The sequence below is a fragment of the Podarcis erhardii genome, assembly GCF_964252035.2.
Source record: "Podarcis erhardii genome assembly, chromosome: 4".
Classification (NCBI taxonomy): domain Eukaryota; kingdom Metazoa; phylum Chordata; class Lepidosauria; order Squamata; family Lacertidae; genus Podarcis; species Podarcis erhardii.
Window position 1 is genome coordinate 99,426,839 of NC_138508.1, and position 22,084 is coordinate 99,448,922.

Sequence of the window (22,084 nt, forward strand, 5' to 3'; positions counted from 1 at the left end):
AAGGGCAATGACAACTTAATATTTTAGGTTATTTTACAGCATCCAGAAATATCTTTCTAAAACTAAAAATATCTGCAATGGGATTAGCACTGGGTTTTAATTAATTTCTCTCTCGTTTTTCAAAGTGCAGTTCTTTGCCATTAAAATCTTAGCATAGACCTCTTTCTTTCTGAATAAACAGTAGTTAAAAGGTGCCTTTGGTTTTATACTGTGGTTTTGTTATTTTAATTAAGATGTCTATTTCTGCAACAAAGCTCTGGAATATATTTCATTTTTCTCTCTCTTAAGATGTAGATACTCATTGTGGAATGCAGTTTTAGAACTTTTAATTCTTAGGAAGTAAACAGATGTCTTGGCAAACCATTAGTAATTGTCCGTGTTTGGATTGTTGAAATAAATAATCAGAATGTTAACTTGGATAAATGGTCAAAGTCACTTGAAACTAGAGGTGTAAAACATTTTATTTCATATTTGGTTGGCACCGTAGCAAAAGCCAGTATATTTCATAATGTTTAAAGGTGAAAATTTTTTGTTCTAAGGTTGATTGTAACATTGGGAATTAATTCTGTGTATCTTTGTCTGCCTATTGGAGACAAGAAATATATTCTTCTCCTCTCCTCAATAGTTTTTGCTTTATCCATATCAACTATTACCTCAGCCGAGGTAGAGAGAGGAAACACTTCCATGTTTTGCAATTCTGAGGTAACATTCAAACCAAGAAGTTAGGGCTCTGCCTTGAAGTTAAATCCCTGAGGTGTCCCCACATCTGCAGCAATGTCTGAATTTTTCTCCAATAATTCTCTTTTAAGTGGAAGAATATTTAGTAATGAAGGTGGAAAGAGTTTTTTATTTTGTCTTTGGGGCTGAGGAATTGGTGGTTACCCAGAAACATAATGAGGTTCATATTGTGGCTCATTTAAGTGCCTTTTAGATGAACTGCAATTTCCGTTTTAACTGCAAAGTAAGATACATCTCAGCACTCACAAGTAAAAACAGCTTAGTGGCACAGAAAAGTATATTAATTGGTTAATATTCCACTCTAAACAAGAGACAACAGTAGTGAAATTGTTCAGAATCTGCTTACTGATTCCAGAACTATTTCCTTCCCTTTTTGTCTAAATAGCAGCCGATTCTTTAAATATTTACTTAGAGTAGATGACTTTTCATGTTTATTTCTTTCCTTTAGCTACTGCTACCTAGAGCTGGGCTGAATGTCTAGAGGTGGCCCAAGAACTAGAACTGAGAGAGTTTATTTTACCCCATATTTATTCATTGTTTCAATTCGTGGGTTGCAGCAGCTTGGGACAGTTTTCTGGACTTGGACCTGTTCAGGGCCAACCCCCCAAAATCCAGATTTCCCACTGGTTTGCACAGTTATGAAGCCAATCTTCCCAGGCTCCTAATAGCTGAAGCCAACCCTCTTGCATTTGGCTGCTAATGTACTGCCTTTCTCAGTGATCAAGCGATAATAAGGCATCAAATGGATCTTGCTGAAAGAATTCAGTAGACTTTTTTGCACGGACCCGTTAGCGCAAATCTGCTTCCAACATTTCCCACACGTTTAATAGGATGCATGTTTCCCATGAGATGATGGAACATCTTGAGATGTTTGAATACAAACAGTACACAACTCAGGGGCAGCTGTTCATGTTAAACATGTAATCTGGCTCTTTGGGATGGAACAGCAGCAAGCATCTCTTCCTTGTTGTCCTTATAGCATTCCCCACCCCACCACGCTCTGCTGCCTGGCAAAGTGGGAGTTGAATTCAACCACATACCTCTGCCTGGGGAAGGTGGACCAATCTGTTTCTGATTCATGTCAGTTTCACGTGTATCGATAAGTCCATTCCATCTGCATTGACCTGTGAATTACTTTTAAAAAGAAATCTGTACAAAAAAATCATAGTACACATTTCTAAATGTACACATACACACATTTCTAAAGGCATTTGGGTATATTTTTTGAGCTAAGAACTGTTCATCAATATTCAGAGAAGTGCAAAATCTGAATGGTAGTTTTATTCCAATCTGCATATTTACCCAGGAGCGGCAAAATAGGTTGGTTGAAACAAATTTCTCTTCTATCACTACACTACCAATGCTACTTTATCGCTGTATCTATATGATAAGAACTGACTGAGCAAGGTCACAAAGGGCAGCTTACTCCTCTTACTACTGACTATTCTCAACGAGCGACTTTCTTTTGAAGTGAACTTTCCTTCCTTCCTTTCTTCCTTGGTGGTATTGTGCAAATGTACAGTGGTACCTCCAGTTATGAACGCGATCTGTTCTGGAGCCCCTGCCATATCCTGAAAATATCTGGAGGACCACTTCTGCACACGCGCGAGCAGCAAACCCACGTCCGGGTTTGCTGAGTTCGCAACCTGAAAGTTACGTTACCCAAAGGTAACGTAACCCGAGGGTCCACTGTCACTGTGAATGGAACAGAGGGCAAAGGAAGGAAATGAGACCACCCCATGGACCAGTTTTGAGAAAGATGTCATTAAACCTATTTATAAATTACATAGAATTTTGGCTTGGCACCAAGCCAGCCAAGTTGGTACATGACACACCCATGTTTCAAGAAGCTTAAATACCCAAGTGGACTGAAGAGCTCCCAACTGGATAAATTGGCAAAAAAAGGGGCAAATGCTAATATAATTGAATGTAAATTTTCGTCCACTGAGGCAAAAGACATCTTCCCCTGCATGTATTTACAAGGACTAATCAGGAAGGAAATCTTTGATTCATGGGCTCAAACATCAGCTCCTGAAATAGGATGGACCTTTTATTTAGAAGACTTAGATGTGGATCTGAATGTGGATCACTTACTAACATTGCAGGGCTAATCCTGGCCTTCTGGATATGACTGCAGGCATCCTTTCCCTGTTGCCTTCTCACCGCCTGCTAAAGACCTTTCTCTTTGAACAAGCCTTGTTGAGCTCTTTCCCACTGTGCATCTGAATTGGCATTGTTTCTAAGATGTTTTAAAGAAGTTTTTAGTTTTTATTACTTGTTGTTAGCCACCCTGGGTTAGTTTGGGAGGAAGAGCAGAATATAGATGTAATAAATAAAATAAAAATCGTTTGATGTACACCCCCAGATAGTGCACTCATGGCTGCATGCAACTAAAGTTGGGTATAGTGTTTCCATATCTAAAGTGAATATCCCGTGGATTATTTTTTAACTACATGCTTCTAGCAATTATGTTTGGTGTTACACTTTTAAGTTTCTTAGGTGTGATATAGAAACACCTACACTGGCAATTTCTTAAAATATTGTGAAACTAGGTTTGATATTTTTTCGTTGTTCTTAAAAACAAATCAGAACTCCATTAATTACTTTTCTCACTCATGTAAATGAAGCAACCCAGACTGTCCCTGTTTCCAGTCTCCCATGCAGCCCAGTCTTTTATTGACTCTGCCTCTGTTCTGGCTCCTTGCTTCCAGCTGAAGAGGTAGGAAGCATTGTAATGGAAGGAATGGGGCATTTAACATATCAGTTGCCAGCTGCATACCTGTATTGTCCAGGAGCCAATCTCTCTCCATATGGCAAAGCACAAGTCTCATCTGTAGGGGCAGGCAGGAAGTGAGCCCAGTTTGTACATCACTGCCAGAGCTTCAGAGTTTTAAGTCTCAATCCCTATCTTAAGGCGGAAAGCTAAGAAGGAATCGTTTTTTAAAAACATTTTTTTTTTTTTTTTTGGCCATTATGGCATTTCAGTGCACTACGGACTTTCTTAAAGGAGAAGCCACTGCTGTATATTAAAATTAATGTAAGGGGTAAAATTACTATACCTGGCTCTTTCAAGAGTTCAGAAGGAAGACTTGATAATTTAATTACATGCCTTATTCACACGCAAGCTCATGTGATCCCTGGTCTTGCTGAAACCATCTGGTTGGTAGTGATTCATCCAATAGCCTTTTGGGTTTGTGTGGGTGGGGAGGAAATCTTGTCTCCGGTTATATATTGTTAACCGTGCTATAATTACTAAAACATATTAGTACAGCCACATAGCGTTGGGGTGTATTCATGCTGTTTTTGAACAATAGAGGGTAGATAGCAAGAAAAGCTTTCCTTTGCGCAGGTTTTATGAGATCCTGAAATTAGTATTACAATGGGGTGTGTATAATTCTGTTGAATCTGATTACTTTAGCAGCAGCAGTGGGGTTGATAGTATCAAGTTCCAGCTTGCAATGGAGGGTCAGCATGGACCCAGGCCATTAAAGGAGAAAAGTTCAGGGAAAGTTCATTTCTATTGTTTAGTCATGGTTACAGAACAAAACAAAACAAAATTTCTGCATTTGAAACATATTGCTTTTTTGGACTTTGGAGGTAATCTGGTCTTTTATTCCAAACCCCCCCCCCCATTGAACACAGAAATATAAACCTTGTGATTATCTTTAGTGTAAACAAAAGAATATTCTCTGATCACTGTTAAAGTAAAACACAGATGTTCTGTGTTGACTGCTGATGTCATTAAGCAAAATGTTTATATTCATTTAATTTGATCTACTAAACTGTTAGTATTTAAACTATTACTAGGTCAGTAAAAAAACTTTCATAGGAACCACAGAAATCGAGATTTTATGTTTTGAAGATATTGTGTTTACTGAAGGCACAATTAATCTCTTAAAATCAAAGCATTAATTAAAAAAAAATGTGACCTCTTTATTAGGAACTACAAATCTATGGTAAAAAAGGTAAAGGTAAAGGGACCCCTGACAGTTAAGTCCACTCGCGAACGACTCTGGGGTTGCGGCGCTCATCTCATTTTACTGGCCGAGGGAGCCGACGTTTGTCTGCAGACAGTTTTTCCGGGTCGTGTGGCCACCATGACTAAGCCGCTTCTGGCGAACCAGAGCAGCGCACGGAAACGCCGTTTACCTTCCCGTCGGAGTGGTACCTATTTATCTACTTGCACTTGTCGTTTATCTACTTGCACAGCTGAGATGGGAATCAGCTGGCTGAGCCATTGATCTGCAGCATCCTAAAGCTGCTCATCCCAGTGGATCTTGCCATAGCTTTACCCTCTAAATCAGGCATGTCCAACCAGTATATCACGATCTATGGGTAGATCCCCGGCTGTTCCTGGTAAGACTGAGGGACCCTTATCGATCGTGGGGTTAAATAAAGTTTATCGAAAGTTAACAAATAAAAGCTGAAGAACTCTGGGCAATCCTATCCCCCGAAAGCTCAACAAATATGGGCAATCCACCTGCCCCCCCCACTCCTTTTCCCTCCAATGACAATGCCAGTTTTTTTTTAATACTGGGAGTAGTGCTCTAAAGCTATACAGCATTATGTAAAACATTTCTAGAGTGCTTTTGTATTGTTATCCAAGATGGTTATTTATAAAAATATGTTTAAAATACCACCACACCAGCAAAATGCAAGTACAATGGTACCTCAGGTTAAGTACTTAATTCGTTCCGGATCGTTCTGTTCTTAACCTGAAACTGTTCTTAACCTGAAGCACCACTTTAGCTAATGGGGCCTCCTGCTGCCACTGTGCCACTGCCGCGCGATTTCGGTTCTCATCCTGAAGCAAAGTTCAGAATGAGAAAGTTCAGGAGGTAATATTTCTGGGTTAACGGAGTCTGTAACCTGAAGCCGAGGTTTCACTGTAGATTTTAAAAAAGTTTTAAAGTGGGCAAAAAAAGTACACCTTCTATCTTAGAATCATAGAGTTGGAAGAGACCACAAGGGCCATCGAGTCCAACCCCCTGCCAAGCAGGAAACACCATCAGAGCACTCCTGACATATGGTCGTCAAGCCTCTGCTTAAAGACCTCCAAAGAAGGAGACTCCACCACACTCCTGGGCAGCAAATTCCACTGTCGAACAGCTCTTACTGTCAGGAAGTTCTTCCTAATGTTTAGGTGGAATCTTCTTTCTTGTAGTTTGGAACCATTGCTCCGTGTCCGCTTCTCTGGAGCAGCAGAAAACAACCTTTCTCCCTCCTCTCTGTAACATCCTTTTATATATTTGAACATAGCTATCATATCACCCCTTAACCTCCTCTTCTCCAGGCTAAACATGCCCAGCTCCCTTAGCCGTTCCTCAGAAGGCATCGTTTCCAGGCCTTTGACCATTTTGGTTGCCCTCCTCTGGACCCGTTTGTCAGTGTCCTTCTTGAACTGTGGTGCCCAGAACTGGACACAGTACTCCAGGTGAGGTATGACCAGAGCAGAATACAGTGGCACTATTACTTCCCTTGATCTAGATGCTATACTCCTATTGATGCAGCCCAGAATTGCATTGGCTTTTTTAGCTGCCACATCACACTGTTGGCTCATGTCAAGTTTGTGGTCAACCAAGACTCCTAGATCCTTTTCACATGTACTGCTCTCAAGCCAGGTGTCACCCATCTTGTATTTGTGCCTCTCATTTTTTTTGCCCCTCTATGTGTGTGAAGGTCTTGCTGCTCCCCATTGTCTCTCTAATACAGCAGAAGGAATGCATTCTGAGCATGACCTGGTTTTCCAAGTTCTGCTGGGACAAGGACCAAGAGAACAGTGACCCACCCTAAGTCTGTGTGTCCCAGTCCATCCCATACTTTAAATATCACTGCACATTGAATACGTTCTGAACATACACACACAGCCCATGTGGTGGTTGTAGATCTTCATGAAATAAAGTGTTTTTCATATTGCTAATATAAGTAAAACAGGGCAAACCTCCAGCCCAATTTTCCCAGTTAATGGGGGAAGATCAGGGAACCCCCCCCCCCCCGCGCTTTGGTTTTTTTTTTGCCAGTGTTGTCAGCAGAAAGTCAAATACAAGCCAGGTCACTGAACAGCAACTGCTTTTGTTTAATGATGTAATATGGGGAAAAATGTGAAGGTCATATAAATGAAACATTTCTTTTTTAAAAAAGAAGAACAAGAGTGTCCTGCTTGTGAACTGTGTTATCTAAAAATATGGTATTTGTGCCTCTGTTGACATAAATAACTGGTTATCTTAGTAGTGACTTGTGAAAACTCTTGGGTGCAGTGTTTCTTCTTCCAGGAACAAATAACCAACCAACCAACCAACCAACCAACCAACCAACCCACCCACCCACCCCAGACCTTACAGTAAATTCGAAATACATGAAGATATAATATATGTTAACAACTGTGAGGATATTAGGGAATATAATATATTTATTCTCTCTGACTAGATAGCTTATGCAAAATGCCATCAATTGTTGTTATTATTACTACTTCGTTGACGTGTGGGTGTTTCAGTGATTCCTATATATTTTGTAAAGTTCCACAGATGGTAATATCTTGTGTGTCAAGTTATATTCATCTTTCTGGGCCATTATACAGTGATACCTCGGGTTAAGTACTTAATTCGTTCCGGAGGTCCGTACTTAACCTGAAACTGTTCTTAACCTGAAGCACCACTTTAGCTAATGGGGCCTCCTGCTGGAGCATGATTTCTGTTCTCAACCTGAAGCAAAGTTCTTAACCTGAAGCACTATTTCTGGGTTAGCGGAGTCTGTAACCTGAAGCGTATGTAACGTGAGGTACCACTGTATATATATTTAGAGAGAGAGAGAGAGAGAGAGAGAGAGAGAGTGAGTTTGTGTGTGTGTGTGTGTGTGTGTGTGTGTGTGTGTGTTTGTGTGTGTGTTTTGGGTTGGTCCAGGGGTTGATGCCTGCTGCTCTGAGAGAGGTAGTAGTGTGGCCCTTCCTGAAGAGGATGTCCCTGAACTTGGTAATGTATGAGAACTACCATCCAGTCACTAATATCTCCTTCCTGTATAAAGTGTGGTGACCAGTCATCTTCCAATGTTCTTGGAGGAAATGCATTATGTAAACTCATTCCAGTGTACATTCAGCTCAGGATTTTAGACCAAAACAGCCTTGGTTGCCCTGAAGGCAGAACTGTTCCAGTAGACAGATAGGGACAATAGGACCATGTTAGTTTTTCTGGGTTTCTCAGTAGCTATTGATGTCATCAACCCCATGGTATCTTACTGGACAACCTCTGCAAGATGAGAGTTGGGTGTAAGGTTGTGGTAGTTTTTCTCATATCCGCAAGGCGAGTTGCAGAATATAGTTTTGGAATACTTCTGCTCTGCCCCATAATTGTTGTTCGGTAAAGTCTGAAGCGTTCCATCTTGTCTCCGATACGGGATTAGAACATTGGGTTAGAACATCATTGGTTTTGAAATTGAGTGCTTTCAGTACATTGATGACATTCAACTCTATTTGTCCTTGTTATGTGTTTCAGGTGAGGTTGTGCAGGTGCTGGACTGTTGTTGTGACCTGTAATGGGCTGGATAAAAGCCAGCAAACTTATTCCCAACAAGAGTCTTGATGATTCCACTCTCTGGTAATTTGATAGGCAATCTACCAGAGACAGGGTTGCATTTCCTCTCAATGAGTGTAGTCTGGGAGTACTCTAGATCTATCTTTCTTACTGGAGGCCAATCAGTGGCTCCTGTTCATTTTGAAGTTCTTTTTGGCTCCTAAGCTATGACTGTTCTTGGATAAGGAAAGCTTGGCCACAGTATTTCATGCTTGGATTACCTCAGGGTACTCTGTGTGGGGCTGCCCTTGAAGAAGGCACAAAACATAACACCAGCCCTGAAAGACCTACTTTGGCTCACAGTATGTTTCCAGGCACAATTCAAAGTGTTGGTGCTGACCTTTAAAGCCCTAAATGGCCTCAGCCCAGTATACTTGAAGGAGCGTCTCCACCCCCATCATTCAGCCTGGACACTGAGGTCCAGCTCCGAGGGCCTTCTTGCAGTTCCCTCACTGCGACAAGTGAGGCTACAGGGAACCAGGCAGAGAGCCCTCGCAGTAGTGGCGCCCGCCCTGTGGAATGCCCTCCCATTAGATGTCAAGGAAATAAACAAGTATCTGACTTTTAGAAGACATCTGAAGGCAGCCCTGTTTAGGGAAGCTTTTAATATTTGATGAATTATTGTATTTTAATATTCTGCTGGAAGCCGCCCAGAGTGGCTGGGTATAGATAGGCGGGGTATTATTATTATTATTATTATTATTATTATTATTAATTTGCAGCTAGTGCGGAATGCAAGGCATACAAATAATACATCTAATAGGAACCATTTTATAGCGGTCCTAGAGGAACTGGACTGGCTGCCAATATATTTTTGGTCTGATTTCAAAGTCTTGGTAATGACTTGCAAAGCCCAAACACCTTAGGGCCAAGAGGGAGTATTCTTTTTACCATATTGTCTTGCCCAAGAGTTAAGATCTGGTTTGGAGGGGCCCCCTTTGAGAGCTGTATGGTAGATGAGGATGAAGGAGAGGATCTTTAGCCCTGTAGTGTCCTGGTTATGGAACCCCTTAAAAGTGGGGTTTTTTGGTGCCAAGTTGTAACCTGGCTGCTTTTGCTGGAGTTTCAGTAATGCTAATCATAACCTGGAGTGGGAACTACCTGGTTTATAGTAGCTTGTTGTGTGATTGATTTTTATCAGTCACATATGATTTAGTTTTGCTCATGGAATGCTCTAAAGCAGGATGCAAAGGAGCTGTTCTTGGATAAGAAAGTGCATTGTGTATGCGGATCCAACACAGTACATTTATTTTCATTGTGGTGATACAGAACATGCCCAAGAACAGTGAGTATATTTAGCACAGTGCTTGAAGTACAGCAAAAAACAATTCGATTCTCATGTGTTCCCCGCCCCAGAAAGTTTAGAAAATAAGGGTGTTTTTTGTGTGTGAGAGAGAAGAACCCCACACCCCACGTCCAACCAAACAAAAATCTTGTGGCTTTATATTAATAATGACCTCAATTCAGGTCATTAACTTGGGAATTAATGACCAGTTAAGGTTAATGGCCCAAGGTCTTGAGTCATTAAACTCCAAGGAAATGCCCTGTACTTTGATCGTTATTCGTTTATTAGGGATGGATTGTAGTTTTTTAAAAAGTAGGTTTCTGAAAACACAAAGATGATCTAATGCTCACAGTGAAGGCAGGCATTGTGTTACATATGTCTTACATCTAGAAATGGACATAAATAAGACGTTTCTGGTATTATCATATTTTGGAATACTCTGCAGTGTGTACATTCTAATTATTTGCTGCTTTGAAGTCAACCCTAAAAAAAAGTCTCGTAAGAAGTAGAACTAGATGGATGAGGTAATATTTCATCCACAGTCAACAAATTAGAATTTAGTGTGTCCTGTATGTGTTTATGTGTGCCTGCATGGTATGTATTTATTTATCACATTCTTACTCTGCCAGAATTACAGGATGGAGGATGTGAGGTTATTTCTATCTTACCTGTGAGGTGGTAACACCGAATAGCTGAATGGGGATTTGAAATTTAGCTTCCCACATCCAAGTCCAGCCCTCTAACCTTTACTTCTTCCATGCAGAAAAGTGCCACAGTGAAAATGATGCCCATCATATAAACATAATTGATATTTGGAGCTGACTTAACAAACCACTATTACCTGTGGTGTGTGTGTGTGTGTGTGTGTGTGTGTGTGTGTGTGTGTGTGTGTAATTCTTCTTTGCAAAAACAAGGCCTAGAAACGTAAGGTGTAGGGTGTCATATTAAATTCAATAGTGGAGCTTTATGAAAATGATCCATAGATGGTATTCAGCTCCGAGTAGATTGGCTCAAATGTATAATGCGGAATTGGATTTGTGTTGGAAACGTAAAGAAGTAGAAGGAACCTTTTTTCATGTGTGGTGGGCATGCAAAATTGTAAAAGAATATTGGGAAATGATATATAATGAGATGAAAAAAGTGTTTAAAACAACATTTCCAAAACAACAATAACAAAAAACCCATTTTTGTTAGGAATTAGCCAGACAGAGATTCCCAGGAGTCAGAAAAATATGTGCAATAACAGTGGCTCAGATCTTGCTAGCCCCAAAATGGAAAGTGTATAGGTCCCCAGCAAGGAGGATTGGCAGCTTAAGATGTTAGAATATGCAGAGTTAGCGGGTGTAACAAGTAGAATAAGAGAACTAAAACAGGTATTTAAGAAGCAGTGGAAATTTTTTGATGAGTATGGTATAATGAAAAAATGGTGTGCAGTTGAAAAGGCTGGCAATATTAAGGTAAATTCGACTGTATAATAAATAATAAATACTGAAGTGATGTAAGATAAATGTACGGTGTAATAAAAATAAGTTTAATTCGTAATGTAACATTTAAAAATTCAATAATTTAAATAAATAAATTCAACAGCAGAATTTTGAGTTCAATGGAATTTTTTTATATAACAGCAGCTGTTGTTGTTTAACTGTTGGGATTCCCTTTTTTATCAAAAGAGCTTGTAGGCAGCAAAAAAGCTTCTTTAAAATTTCCTTGTCCCATAATAGGACACTTTAATCTGAAGAACCCCCATTAAAACCCTTCTTCCAACTTGCTCAAATAACTCACCATACTACCCTACTCTTCAAAAGTGCCTCAGAAGGTATTTTTTAAACATACTTGGGTACTGCTCTGTAAATTCACGTAGAAAGAACAACCCTGCTATGCATACAGATCCTTTGTACTTCAAGTATGGTTTTCACGGGACGCGGGTGGCGCTGTGGGTTAAACCACAGAGCCTAGGGCTTGCCGATCAGAAGGTCGGCGGTTCAAATCCCCGCGACAGGGTGAGCTCCCGTTGCTCGGTCCCTGCTCCTGCCAACCTAGCAGTTTGAAAGCACGTCAAAGTGCAAGTAGATAAATAGGTACTGCTCTGGCGGGAAGGTAAACGGCGTTTCCGTGCGCTGCTCTGGTTCGCCAGAAGCGGTTTAGTCATGCTGGCCACATGACCCGGAAGCTGTACTCTGGCTCCCTTGGCCAATAAAGCGAGATGAGTACCACAACCCCAGTCGGCCACGACTGGACCTAATGGTCAGGGGTCCCTTTACCTTATGGTTTTCACATCCACTTTTGATGTTTCTTCTTGTTGCCTTTTAACTGTGTGAAATCCCATTCAATGACAGGAGCAGGCTCCCCATCCTGCCTGTGGCATAGGGAACACGCCAAGTCCTTCCTTATGGATTGTCCACAGTTTAGCACAGTAGACTTCAGGGAGGAGCCTCTCACATAGCTGCTTGCTTTTAGGTTTCCATGAGATTGGCAATTCCAATCTGGTATTGTTGTGTGAAGGGTCTATTGTACAGTCAGCAGAAAGTAACCTCACCTTCGTTTTTCTGTGGTGAACATTTCTTCTGAATGGGGTCCCAAAATAGTGGGATCTGTGTATTTATTACCATATTCTAGTAAATCAAAATTTAAAGGCTTTCAGAGTTAGGGAATGTGTACAATCCCTTCTATGTATTCACACAGAACAGATGTAAGGTGCCAGGACTGCAATTTTTCAAGGATGCCTTACAAACAATTCAAAGCCTTTTCTGAATAATGTGCCTTATTTAAAGCAAGATTTTTTTGCTTTTAAATAGAATAAGGGTTAAATGATAACTTGACTTATCTTTTACGTGACAAAAAATAAAGAAATTGCAAGACCTTTTCACATATTAGATATGTATTGTCATTTATCATCTAGATATCAGGGTAGTAGTGCGAAGTAATAAAACATATCATCGAAAAATGTGCTATAGGTCTGAATCACTCTTTCATTCCACCTCCCAGCTAACTGTAGTATTAAATCAAACAAGCAGAACATTTCCTTAGGCAGCCATTGCCTTTTAATTTCCTGAAGAACCTTAAAATATCATTCATTACAAGTACTACACATATTTGGTTTTTAAAAGTCTCATAAATCAATAGCAGGCTGACTGTAATAATTATTACAAGTTAGTGCATAATTTTCATGCTGAAGGCTGCATGCAGAACTTTAGCATATGCAAACGAGGCAATTCAAACTGTGTATAGATATTAATATGAAGAAGCAGGTAACGAGGTGCAGGCTATGAATTATGCATCAAGCGCGGCTGATCTTCAATGAGGAAAATGAATTCAGCATGTAATCTAATTAGTGATGGAAGTCTATTACATCTAACTGCAAAAGCAACCGTCCTTGAAACAAATTTATTTACAGTCCATGTTACCAATTGAAACAACTTTGAAATGATGTGTAAGACAACAGCTTAATTGTAAAGTTGTTTTTTTTTTTGTTTGGTTTCCCCTCTTTCAGTTCCAGACCTGGTCGGCCTCCTAAGCGGACTCAAAGTGTCACCTCTCCAGAGAATTCACATATCATGCCACATTCTGTCCCTGGTCTTATGTCTCCGGGAATCATCCCACCAACAGGTAGGAAATTTGTACTCTATGGTGTGGTAACCGCACCCCTTAATTCCATAGGACGTCCACGCATTATTTTAAAATCACCATCATTTTGTACTGCTCTGCAATAATTTCCTGATGAATGAAAACTTTTATTAGCTAATGGGTGTGTAATATGTTGCATGTCCATATGAGCAGGAACTCTGTACCCCAGCCCCCAGAATGTTGCAGAGACCTCCTCCTTCCCTTCAACCGCCTATGAAGCCAGCTTGTTGTCCCTTTGCATGGATCATATGTAACTCATACAGTGGTACCTCACAAGACGGATGCCTCAAAAGATGAAAAACTCGCAAAACGAAAGAGTTTTTCGTTTTTTGAGTTGCTTCGCAAGACGGATTTCCCTATGGGCTTGCTTTGCAAGACAAAAACGTCTTGCAAGTTTGTTTCCTTTGTCTTGCAACTTTGTTTCCTTTTTCTTAAAACCGTGCATTCACTTCGAGGAGCAACTCATAGCACGTGGTGTGGTAGCCTTTTTTGAGGTTTTTGAAGACTTTGGTGATTTTTGAAGCTTTTCCAAAGTCCGTGCTTCGCAAGACGAAAAAATCGCAAGACGAAAAAACTCGCGGAACGAATTAATTTCGTCTTGCGAGGCACCACTGTAATTAAAATGCATATGTTGCTGTCATTATGCGGTTTTATATGATACAATACCAAAATGGAAATAAAACTCATTTCCAGTAAATCAATTCCTATATTGTTTTTGTTACAACCGTGCTATTTTGGCTGCAACAGCTACATCCGATCCCTTTACTAGCCATTTCTATCCAGGTGGCATCTTGTTGCCAGAATTCCTTTTCTTGGCTTCGATCCTGAGAAATGTGAATAGGAGAAGACGTTTCCATCCAACCTTCCTCCTCCTCCTCTCTCAAAGTCTCCCCTGGACATTGGAGGAACTTTCCTGAATTATGTGGGATGGCGTAAGAGGGACGTTAGCCAAAACTGGGTGGAGTTACATTGAACAACTGGATCTTTTTAATAATGGAAAACAGCAGCGTTCTGCTCTTTCACAAAGGTCTGTGGGGGTCTGCTCTCTAGTTCTATTCCTTGAAGGACCCTATAGCTTCCCTCATCTGAGCACTGCGTTGGGGAGACCTGTGCAGATCCAGAATGAAGGAAAAAAAAAACTGCATTACATAAGCTGTAGAAGAGGAAAGGTGGTTTGCCCAAAATGTATTAAAAACAAAACACAGATTTAAAATTGACACAAAAATGTATTTTCCTGAGGTGAATATAGTACTATGGCCCCCTTGAGGTAGTAAAAATGAAATAGGCCATCAATATGGTTTTAGTTGTGTACACCTCAGATAGATGACTCCGTTTGGTGTAAAGAGACCAAGGTTTAAATCTCTAGGCAGTTGTGAAGCATTGGTCTGTTATTCTCTTTCAGCCTCACCTACCTTACAAGGCTGTTGTGTGTGTATAGAACGGTCAGGAGCTTATTGAAGAGAGGACAGGATAAACGGGTAAAAATGCAGATTAATACAAGAAAACAGGAAAGAACAGAAGGTGTACATAGGCTAGAATAAAAGGTGGAGGAACCCGGATGCATCAAGGAGAAGGATAAGAAGAGATGAACATGCGCAAATGCAAATTTGTATACAGTCCTTAGGTTTCATTTCAGGAGAATGATGAGGGCTACTGGAGCCAAAGGCTCAATGGAAATGTTCGAATATAATGATGGATTTTGAAAGATGTGTTAAAGAATTCCAGGCACAACAGACATCAAGGTTCTAGGAGTATTAGACGGGATATTTTTCTTTTCACTGTTTTTTCCTTCCTATTCTCTCACTTTATGTTTTCCTCTTCATTCCTTGTCTTCTAAGGGTTTAGTGCTTTTTATTGTAGTAATTTGCAAGGGTTTGAGGAGAGCTGGAGGGGTGGGGCTTTCTTATGAAAGTACTATCATTTTTCTATGCATTTGTTGGGTTTTCATGCATTGTCTGTATTAATTGTAAACATTGTGGTGGTGTTTGGTTTTAAAGGAGCACACACACACAAAGAACAAAAGGATGGGGGAAGAAAAAGAGAGAGAGATGAGGGAACATCTTCAAAAGTGCAACTGTTTTGTGTCTGATGTCAGATAATCTCCTTAATTGTTGGATAAGTGCTTAGTTGACCTGAATGCACTGTTCTTAAAACTGGAAGTGTTGTCCGCTGTCTGTGATGGAGCACAATAAGTGCTTCTTTGTTTCTCTTTAAAATAAAACCTTCTTTACAGGGACTTTTAAATTATTTTTACCAGATTCATTCAAAATATACAGATGCACAAAGTAACAGAGGCTAAAGAAATGCAGGCAGAACTGATTTTTCATGCTAGCCCTCTGCTTATGTTGCACTGGAATGCAAAGCCACACTGAATAGCATTATATTATTATTTATTACATTTGTTTGTTGCTTTATCCTGCCTAAGGCAACCCAAAGTGACTTGCAACCAACCAACCAACCAAAACCTCCACAGCGGTGGATTAAGAACAGTTTAAGGAACTTGGAAACAGGATAGCAGTTTGTGTATCAAAGCAAACTTTTTCTGAAGACATTGTCTACATTGCAGCACAGTTGTTTGCAATGTTTAACCAAAATTAAGTCCCACTGTGTTAAGTGGTGCTTAAGTCTAGATAATAATGTATCTGATTGCAGGCTTTGCCCTTTCAGCTTTTCCTTGGCTGTTATCCCAACTGTACCCCCGCCCACTGGAGGATTGCTCAGTACTGTACTTAATTTTGGATATACAGAAATCAAGCCTATTGATCATGTCAGTTACATTGTTCACATCTCCCCGCTCCAAATGGAGTACAGCTGAGGTTGATAGAATGTATTGCCCTTAGGTGACATGATTATCATACCTTTCATAGCTCAGTCATTAGCCTGAGACACTTAATCTCAGGATCGTGGGTTAGAGTTCCTTGTCGGACAAAATAATTCTGCATTGGAGTGGGTTGGACTAGATCAGTGTTTCCCAACCTTTTTCTGACTGCGGCCCCCTTTTGACCCTGTTTTCTTCCTGTGCCCCCGCCCCCGGATGTAGCCGGGGGGGGGGAGAGCTGCCCCCCAATAAGAAGAAAAACCAATACGTTGTTGTTTAGTCGTTTAGTCGTGTCCGACTCTTCATGACCCCATGGACCAGAGCACGCCAGGCACTCCTGTCTTCCACTGCCTCCCGCAGTTTGGTCAGACTCATGTTTGTAGCTTCGAGAACACTGTCCAACCATCTTGTCCTCTGTCGTCCCCTTCTCCTTGTGCCCTCCATCTTTCCCAACATCAGGGTCTTTTCCAGGGAGTCTTTTCCTGGCTCTTCTCATGAGGTGGCCAAAGTATTGGAGCCTCAGCTTCAGGATCTGTCCTTCCAGTGAGCACTCAGGGCTGATTTCCTTAAGAATGGATACTTTTGTTTTGTTTTGTTTTTTTTTTTTTTGAGAGCCACAACAACAGCTTTATTGGCATGTTCTTAATATGACACGATCCCGTACAGAGAACTGAGGTGTTGGGGAGACCCCGAACATACACCTTCATTGTCCTTCCGCAGGCGGGGCCTGGCTCATGGCCTAGGACAGAAACAAGAGGGGCGCCCCACTATTAAGAATGGATACGTTTGATCTTCTTGCAGTCCATGGGACTCTCAAGAGTCTCCTCCAGCACCATAATTCAAAAGCATCAATTCTTCAGCGATCAGCCTTCTTGATGGTCCAGCTCTCACTTCCATACATCACTACTGGGAAAAAAACCATGGCTTTAACTATATGGACCTTTGTTGGCAAGGTGATGTCTCTGCTTTTTAAGACGCTGTCTAGGTTTGTCATTGCTTTTCTCCCAAGAAGCAGGCGTCTTTTAATTTCGTGGCTGCTGTCACCATCTGCAGTGATCATGGAGCCCAAGAAAGCCACTCCAGTATCCCTGCCAAGAAAACTCCATGGACAAAGACAACAGGCATATAAAAAACCAATACAAATCAATACAAATCTGCGGTTCTGCCACTCTAATTAAAGCCTGCCCCCTAACAAAAATCCTGGATACGCCCATGCCCCCCCATCCTACCTACGGTATAAAGGTAGCTATTTAAATGTTTTGTTAAATGTTTTAAAATATTTTTTATAATTTATACAAAATACAATTACATAAAATTATATAACCATAATGAAACATTGTTGAAGCAGAAAAACAGAACCATAGTACAGTGGTGCCTCGCAAGACGAGAAGAATCCGTTCCGCGAGTCTCTTCGTCTAGCGGTTTTTTCGTCTTGCGAAGCAAGCCCATTGACGGCTTAGCGGATTAGCGCTATTAGCAGTTTAGAGGCTTTTAGAGGCTTTTAGCGGCTTATCGGCTAAGCGGATAAGCGTTTTAGCGGCTTAGAAAAAGGGGGGGGAAGGGGGGGAACCGCAGGAACTCGCAAGACATTTTCGTCTTGCGAAGCAAGCCCATAGGAAATTCGTTTTGCGAAGCACCTCCAAAACGGAAAACTCTTTCGTCTAGCGAGTTTTCCGTCTTGCGAGGCATTCGTCTTGCGGGGCACCACTGTATAAAAGAGAGTCATGTAGTCCAACCCCCTGCAATGTAGGAAACTCAGCTCAAGCATCCCTGACAGACCGCCATCCAAGCTCTGCTTAGAAACCTCCAAGGAAGGAGAGTCCAGAACTTCCCAATGGAGATCCATCTTCCATGTATTATAAAAAGTACACAGCAGTTATTTGACGCCAGTTATTTGACACAGAGGGGGAAACCTACAGATACAGGCCAGAAGGCGCACTGGGAGTTCTGTATATATGGGAGCAGTTTAAAAAGCAAGTGGTCCTCACTGACCTGGTGCAAAAATACCTTGCCATCCGGAGAAGCCCTGGCTGCCTAGATAAAACGCTATAGCCCCCCACACCCTTACCTGGGAGTAAGGCTCACTGAACTCATTGCGGCTTTCTTCTGTGTAGACACTTAGTTATTTATTAGATGCAAGTCAGCAGCACCAGATGACCCCACTAGGCTAGGAGCTCAGGCGGATTTCACCCCGTGCCTTGCAGAGCCTGGCCGATGCTGCCGACGGGCCCTGCGCCCCTTGGCAACATCCAAAGGCCCTGATAGGCACGGGGTAGATTGAACCCTGCACCTTGCAGAGTCAGGCCCAGGCTCTCAGCAGGCCCAGCACTGTGGCAACAGGAACAAGCAGTTCTGGCTTGCCCTACCCATTGCCACCCCACCATCACACTTAACCTGACCTCGGGGTTCTGGATCATAGGGTCCACTGGTCAAAATGGGAGCCTCAGTGATCACCCTCTCCCACCGGAAACAAACCAGGATCACTAAAGAGGAAAACATATGTGACAAAATTGGGTCCTGGTGGGCCACTCTCTTATTTGCTTGTGATTGGCCAAGCGGATAGCCAGCCAATCAAGATTTTTTAAATATAAAAAATGATTCCACCCCTTCACTTCTCACTTCCCTCTGTGGCCCCCTAGCCTCATGCTGTGACCCCCATTTATGTGATTTTCACCTGGGAGGCCCTTGGAACATCCTAGGGGCCCCAGGGGGCCACATGGCCTGTGGTTGGGAAACACTGGGCTAGATGACCCTCATAGTCCCTTCCAGTTCTACAATTCTATACTGGTATGAGTCTATGAATCATAAGTTAATAGGAGGCTGCTGGGTAACCTAAGATTTTTTGGTCTGTATATTTGTGTTTTCTTATTGCAAGCACATTTACTCTGTTTCGGGAGGAGTTTCTAAGTAATATAAATAAATAAACACTTCACTACTGTTGCATTTCAGCTTTTTGGTGGCTTTGGTAATAGGAAATGTTTAAGATGATGATTGCGACAGAATTATGCATAGTGTAAGAATTTTGAAATGTGCAAGGCAGCCCAAACACAAATATCTTGTCCAAAAAAGATTTAAATTTTAAAAGTTTGTAGATTATTTCCAGTAAATAACTAAAGTGAAAAGCTTAATATTATTTCATTTCTGACATGATAGAGTAAATGTTTACTTTAGGGGTGGGAATCATCTAGACTATGGGCCAGGCCTGTCAGAGGCCTGCAAAACCTATCCCCTCAAAGCATGCCCACCTACCCTTTATGACACCAGGTCTGGGACATCTACAGATGTAGCTGCCAATGCACAATCATAAGGCTTAAAGTGTATTACCCGTTGTACGTTGTCTCTACCAGTGCCCCTGCAGAAAGCAGGTTTTGGCTCTAAACCAAAGTCTCAGGTGGCTTAAAGGTTCTTTGTAAGTGCCTCGTGTTGCTTGAAGTCCAGGACTAAGAAGTTACCTGATGTCATGGTGTTGTCAGGTGATTAACCAGTGGGCAGCCCCACCCAGCTGTCAAATTTGGCCTGTGAGGCTGGGATCCAGAAAGGTCCCCAACACCAATTTACGTGGCTTTGCATTCGGTTTCTGATCCCGTGGTGGTTTGGCCTAGTAAGCAGACTATATGCAACGAGACAGAAGCAGCTGTTCCTAAGCAAGAGCATCGTGGCTGTCTCAGATCCCATAAATCTCATTGGTTTTTATTTATTTATAAAAGTATTTATATACTGACAATTCATACAATGTAACTTGGCAGTGGGCAGTAGTATATGCAACAGAATATAACATACCGTCAAAATAGTAAATCATTATCAACACAATAACTGGCTGATCAAAAAATGTAAACACAGGACTATCAAGAGACACCTGAAAATAAAAAAATAAGGGTGTCTGTTGATTTTCTGCTGGAAGAGTGTCCCAAAGTGTGGGACCGGTGAGACGAAATCCCCAACTTCTGTAGGCGGCTAGCCTGGTCTCAGTAACAATTCTATATGATCTATGGTCTAGCTGGCTCGGGAGGTCCTTAAGCTACCAGCAAGAGGATAATGGAAGGTTAAAAGGTTAAATATTTTACATAAGTTACATATGATTGACGTGTGATGAATGCAGCACTTTGTAACTACAGAGTTTTTTGTGAATAGCAGGTAATCTCACCAAGACACAGAACAAAGACTTTCCACTGGAAACTTGCAATATTGATGGCAGGTATCGAATAAGGGAGCTGGAGTATTTCCTGAATCTTCGTGGTACACATTGATGGATTTTGTGCATTGGTACACATTTTTGTTGATATGGTGTTATTGATATACCTTTTTTTTTCTTGGAAGTGAGTGGAGAAATAGGCACTTCTGGATCAATGCCAGCAATCCAGATTCTACAGTTTGTAGCATGGCAGCAGGACAATACTTTGTTCTGTGCAGCAACAGATACTTACCGTATTTTTTGCTCTATAAGACTCACTTTTTCCCTCCTAAAAAGTAAGGGGAAATGTGTGTGCGTCTTATGGAGCGAATGCAGGCTGCGCAGCTATCCCAGAAGCCAGAACAGCAAGAGGGATTGCTGCTTTCACTGCACAGCGATCCCTCTTGCTGTTCTGGCTTCTGATATTCAGACTATTTTTTTTCTTGTTTTCCTCCTCCAAAAACTAGATGCGTCTTGTGGTCTGGTGCGCCTTATAGAGCGAAAAATACGGTAAATTGAATAATTAGCTAATGGTTTATTCACAAATACTTGCCCTTTGAATGATTTCCTTCTCTTTTCTGAGCTGCTTTGAGGAGGCCTACCTAGAGCAATGATGGACAGAAACACAAGGGGTGGACTCCGTGCGCTCTGGCACTTGTCACGGTGTCCCGTTGCCCCAGAAGCAGTTTAGTCCTGCTGGCCACATGATCCGGAAAGCTGTCTGTGGACAAATGCCGGATCCCTTGGCCTGAAAGCGAGATGAGCGTTGCAACCCCATAGTCGCCTTTGACTGGTCTTAACCATCCAGGGGTCCTTTACCTTTTACCTTTAGTATTTATATACAGTCTGAAAGTGAAGCTTTTCAGATATGTGAAAGGCTGGCTCAAATTTAATTCTGAAGCCTGGAAAAGACCCCAATAAGCTGATTTTTATATTTGATGGCAACATATTATGGAGGATATGGCATTGTCTGCCTGCATTTAGAAGAGCTTTGTGCTATATTGCTAAATCAACTAATTTATTTAATTCAACTAGTTTCTAATAGATTTACTTATTTTTGTGAATTAAATTTATATGACTGATATTATGGAACAGGGGCTCATGATGTTTTATAATTTCTAGAGTTCAGTAGATATTCATTCCTCTTCCACGTGAATAAACCTGTTCCAGGAAGTTGCCCTGAGCAACCTGGCATTTCATCCTTGTCTGTGAATCACAGCTATTCTCCTCATTCTTCAAATGGGCACACTAACTCACATGTGTAATTCATCCATTTTTTGACATCCATATCTATGACATTTTCATTAATAATCATTACAAATTTCATTGGACCCAGATTTACACCTATTTAATCCTAGCATAAGTTCCAAACACAGGTTTTGCTATTTAAGTCATAAATTTGGAAGGGATATGCATATGAACTCACTTCTATGCATTACCCTTCTAACCTTCGGGATTTGTTTAACAAACCGGAACATAAATCCAAACCATTGGAGACATAAAGGAAAATTAATTGGGGCTCTTATATTTCCTCTTGGAGGTCTCTTCCACTATCATCCCTTATTTTCTTTCTTTCATTCTTACTCTCTGAGGCCTTCATTCCCTTTGGCTGAGAACTCTTAACCAACCTTTTAAAAATGTAGTCCTATCTGAGAGTAGAAGCGTACAGTTTGAAATATGACCATTTTTAATTATCTTTCTTTTATTGCATATGATGAAATGGGCTTTAGTCCATGAAAGCTTATGCTGCCGTAAATTTGTTAGTCTTTAAGGTACCGCACGACTTTTCGTTGATTTCTCTGCAGCAGACTTAACACAGCTCCTTCTGTGAACTTCTTTTTCTGTTTTATTTAACTTTATTTGCCCATGTTCAATTGATATAC

The 22,084-nt window shown here is 41.2% G+C and overlaps 1 protein-coding gene across 8 annotated transcripts in view; it reads left to right on the plus strand.

Moving 5' to 3' along the window:
- The window catches only part of DACH1 (dachshund family transcription factor 1), a 355,617-nt gene that overhangs the window by 134,710 nt on the left and 198,823 nt on the right, over positions 1-22,084 (plus strand). For all 8 annotated transcript variants that reach the window (XM_081858109.1, XM_081858105.1, XM_081858106.1 and 5 more), the window contains exon 2: positions 13,079-13,194. In XM_081858109.1, the coding sequence (XP_081714235.1) occupies positions 13,079-13,194 (116 nt within the window). The remainder of the gene's footprint in view (positions 1-13,078; positions 13,195-22,084) is intronic.